Consider the following 5,000-nt stretch of genomic DNA (forward strand, 5'->3'; position numbering starts at 1 on the left):
TCATCCTCAAGTTATAATCATTTAAGCATTGTCATTCCAATCCACATAATTAATTAATATCATCATTACAAGCAGCATTGTTAGTATATTTACAATTACTGAACAGATCTCATACCATTATCAGCATTGTCACTTGGGAATTTTTACATCTTTAACATCAGTTGCTACAGTGAAAGATTCATTCAGAGCACGCAAACACATCCACACACAACATGCACACACACACACACACCTATTATATACTGTACGTTAATAAAAGATGATGAATAGGGTTAAGGAAACTTCTTTTATAGTATGAGATTAGGCAATGCTCATTATTGTCAGAATGCAATAATGTACCAAATATATTGTGTACCCTGCGAAAGTTGGGAGGGTGGCTGCATTCCTTATCACAATGTTCAGTCTTCATTCTTAACTTTTAAAACTTCACTAATCATGAGTCAATAACTGCTGTAGGTATTCTTAAGATGCATCTTTACTTAAACAAAATAAACATTATCTCTAGTTCATTATGTTCTATTCATGTTGTTTTCACTATTCAGCTATAAAGATGGATATGGCAAGCCATTAGCTCACAGGTAAGGTCTTGTAGGCTGACACTAGAAACTATATTACATCTATTTCAAATTCTATCCCATCATAAAAAGAAAAAGGCATAAAAATAATCAAACAGACAGATCACATTCACATGTAATGTATAGTGCCTTAAAAACTACAAACAAATGAAAAGGAATTTCATCCCTTCCATGTGTTGGATCACATATGAAATGCACCTTATGAATAATAATAATAATAAAAAGTTTATGAAGATAGCATCTCACTCTAAGAATAATTCACACTGTACTCAATTCTTATGGTATATGAATGACTCAATCACTATAATATTAATGTAGAATTGGACATGTATCAACATGGCATGTAGCATATGTTATATCAAACATATGAATCATGAAGAATTTAGTATATGGCACAGCCACCTCATCCCAACCCTCACATGACTCACTTACTAATCTGTATTTTGTAGAACATCCTCCCAGTCATACAGATGCATGCAACATATCCTTTTCACATTATTTACAGAGTCACTGAAATAATCTGAAAAAGCGATATATGACTTCTTTGAGGGTAAGCCTGAAAACCTTAAAACACAAAATATTAAGCAGTAAGTGAAAGGAAAATGAGGTTAAACATTTAAAGCGTCTACTTATGAAAGTGAGAGGTTACAAATAATCACCATGAAATCCTGAAAGTAATATGATGAGCTCCATGAGATTAAAATGAGAGATGGTGTGTGTTTTACATGAGGGTGAAAAGAAAATTTACATTATTTTCTTTCATGTAAGTTGCACACAGGGATACCTGACTCAATCTTGAGTACGCAAAAAATAACCACTGAATGATAATGTTTAATGAAACTGGAGAAACTTGTCAAAGGATAAGCATCACCAAAGAATCTAATGAATGGTAATAATACCAAAAACGCATGTTGACTCCCTGCCATCGTAAGCCCTGTGTTAAAGTTTAGAACCAGCACAGAATATGTGTCTTCACATATAGGGTCCTATCAAGGGCAAGGCCTATATCACCAGTGCTTTCCAGAGTCAGTTCTGGTTACTATTCACATCCCTTCCATCAAATGTGGCCTCTAATGTCTAAACATCCTAACAGAATACTGGAAAACTGTCTTAGAATTTCAGTGATACAACTGTAGTACTTTTTTTCTATCAATGTCTCATGCCTATCCAGACTTTCACATTTTACCCAGACTAGTCAATGGCAACCGGGCAAGGAAAAGTATCAAGTACTGAGAAAAATCTGAAACTTGGCTTCATCCTCAAACAACATCTTCCCTTTCCAGCAACTGTACAGTTAGTGAACAATAACTTTTTATACAGGTGTTACTTTCTGGTATAGGAGCTTTTCAGACTTTGTTTGGGAGAGGATCTACTCCCAAGTAAATAATAAATCAACCAAGATCAAAATAAAAGCAGTGCCCCAGAGGTGCTGAAAGCCTTGTACTTTATAGGTTGGCTTATTTCCTAATGCAGCCATTTTTCACATCTGAAACCATTATTGGTTGTAGTAGTAAGTTGGTCATAAGCCTTTGGCTACATTTGAAACATAATATATAGCTCCATTTCACATATGCAGAAGTTCAGGCCCCTAAGTTCTGTCAGCTATAAGACTTGTCCAGTCAAACAACACAAGTTTGGCTTTAGAATTTCTTGAACACCTTCTCTATCTCCAAGTTCTAAACTCTTAACTAGAGAAGTCAATCAATGCCATCATAAAGAGGTTCTTGCTGTGTGTTCACATAACTTGCACTTTTTTTTAAGCACACATGTGGTATGAAACACATTCATTCATTTATGTAAGACTTTATAACAATCTCTTCCTTTAAAAAATGGCATAAAGAGAGCTACTTAACATAGAATCCTTTCACAGAAGGCCACATTTTACAAGAAAAATATTATTATTGAGCAGTTATCATAGATTGGAAGTCAAACTGTAAGCAACCCTTCAAAAAAGATGCATTTCCAACAGTTTGAATAAAACAACACTTGCCCAACTTATCTTGGAGTGATCTCTTCCTTAAATGAAGACAAATATTTCCTGATATTCATAAATGATACCTGTAATACTTATAATGAGTGCATATTCTGAAAACAACAACAACTGGAAACTGTCATTAAATATTGGTATTACCATTCTACTACTGCTGGCAACATTCAGATCATGTTTCCATGACACTCTTAGCTCGGTTAGTTTTATATCTGTATTCAAATTTTACTCTTGATATATATTTTGATGATTCTAGATTCAAGAGAAAGGACCATATATTAGATTGTCTGTAAAGGAATGGATTAGATTTCTAAGTTGGTGAGACATACGTATCCTTGATACATTTAAGAAACACATTAAGTATAATTCTAGGGATAGTGAAACAATATTTTTTATGACAATTTGATAACTAACTGCCACTGACAAGAAAGAGAGGGATTCAATATAATCAGATAAATAAATGCATTTCATATCTAATATATTCATTTCTAATAACTAGCCTTAAAATATATACATTACCTACCGGCATAAACTTTAATGTAGTCGTAACTTCTTTTTAAATCTTGCTAAGGAATTGTGTTCACCTGAAATACAAAATTAAACATTTAGTGATATATTTATCACAAGCATTACCTAAAGCACAATATCAAACACATAAAGCTACATCTATCATGAGTATTAAATAGTCCTATAATAGAAATAAATAAAGCAAGCGAAAAAAAAATGAAAATGACAGCATTCTCCACAAATGTGCAGAATAATTAATCAGTCTGAAAAGAATTACAAAACAAGATACTATAACATAAAGCATTTCAGGAATATGCAAACCAAAATAAATATAATCAATACAAAAAAGTCCAAGCTTCAGAAAAAATCCTGAGAGACTATTCCTCCATAAAAAAATTCTTTTTTTTTGAGACTTCAAATGTTCTTCACATGGAGACTTTGTAAAACAGCAAATACTTTGCACTTTAAACTTTTTCTCTCTTCTTTTTCTTTTCTTTTGTAATACTTACACATTCTTAAATATTCACCAAATCCTTTAATATCTCTTACAGCTTGTATAAGCTAAAACCACATATTTTTGATAATATATGCAAAATGTATGTCCTTTTCAAAACTGTATTTTCATACCACCTTACTGGTTAGATGTTCATGTAAAGATATTATTACATCCATACTTCTTATGCACATATGTAATCTTTAAAAATTGCATATATTGTATGTATTTTCAGTCAATTTTTTGGTAATGTATAAAAGATACCAAAACATCTGATACTGGGCTATAAACCATACCCATTCACATGCTACTGACTTCTGCAACCTCAGTGATCCAGCAAATGCCTACAAATCTCCATGTATATTCTGGCAATATAGAGCTTTTAGAAAACCTTGGTGATTTATCATTAAATTATGAAACAGTCCTAGTTATCCTTAGCAGAATATGTGTAATGATGGTTTACAGATGCCTGCCAGACGAATGAAGGCATAAAAGCTAATTTGACTTTCCACCAATATCAGATTGGACACAAGACTGTAAGGCATCTATCACAGATTAGATTGAGAGTTCAGTGTAGGTATCTTGTAAGCATATATTGCTTTTTGTTTTTTGTTTCTTGTCTCGTAACCAACCTGTTCTTATAGAAAACTCCATATATTTAGTAGAGAAATGAGTAATTACACTTCTTGCAAAAATTTACGTTACTTAAGTTTAAAACCCTATAAAAGAAGAAAGAAGAAGATTTACCTTACTTTGTCAGAGTAACTGTTTAAAGGACCTATGCACACTCAGTCACAACAATGCTGGTAACAATTAATTCCTCTCACCCTACTACTCATATGTGTAGGAATTATACCATGGAAACTCCCTATAACCAACAATTTTGATCCTCACTGTAAGGAAAGGGAATGGTGATTACCAAGGAAATCCTGGGTAACATCTGATTCTGGGGGCACAGCCACTGCAGCCGCCATAGAGTGGCTACCACCCCCTAATCCTAGAATACAAAGAATCCTCTCTATATTCACAGCAGGATGGAGCTTACAACCAATAAACGCAGAGTGAAATATAATGGAAAATGATCTGTGCACCCTATATCATCTAATGCAGGTGGTTGAGACCCCTGCAACACCCCCAATCCCAGGCCTGGAACACAAACAATTCTTCAGGTATTCAGAGTAAGATGGAGCCTAGGACAAAGTACAGGTCTTCCACTTGAGAAGAAATTTATGCTTATACTCCTCTGTCCATTGAATAGATGGCACTACAGACACTGTTTCCTTTACTGAGGCCAGTGACACCATCTGTCCTCCAGAACTACACATTTTCTATATGTCTCTCTGGCAGCTTGTGTCAGTGCTTTTGTAGATGTGGGAGGCTCTACTATAGTATTAGTATAGTATTACTCAATAAAGGCTAATGTGCTTGGTCTGCAGTC

The 5,000-nt window shown here is 33.9% G+C and overlaps 1 protein-coding gene across 14 annotated transcripts in view; it reads right to left on the bottom strand.

The window, feature by feature from the left end:
- Window positions 1–5,000, bottom strand: part of Stlk (Ste20-like kinase) — a 20,359-nt gene that overhangs the window by 12,863 nt on the left and 2,496 nt on the right. For 12 of the 14 annotated variants that reach the window (XM_070116615.1, XM_027357090.2, XM_027357089.2 and 9 more), the window contains one exon: window positions 3,086–3,146. In XM_070116615.1, coding sequence (XP_069972716.1) covers window positions 3,086–3,091 — 6 coding nt within the window. In that variant the 5' untranslated portion in view covers window positions 3,092–3,146. Of the gene's footprint in view, window positions 1–3,085; window positions 3,147–4,481; window positions 4,560–5,000 lie in introns of all 14 variants that reach the window. The other 2 variants (XM_027357088.2, XM_027357092.2) reach the window with 1 other exon arrangement.

The sequence above is a fragment of the Penaeus vannamei genome, chromosome 39, assembly GCF_042767895.1.
Source record: "Penaeus vannamei isolate JL-2024 chromosome 39, ASM4276789v1, whole genome shotgun sequence".
Classification (NCBI taxonomy): Eukaryota; Metazoa; Arthropoda; class Malacostraca; order Decapoda; family Penaeidae; genus Penaeus; species Penaeus vannamei.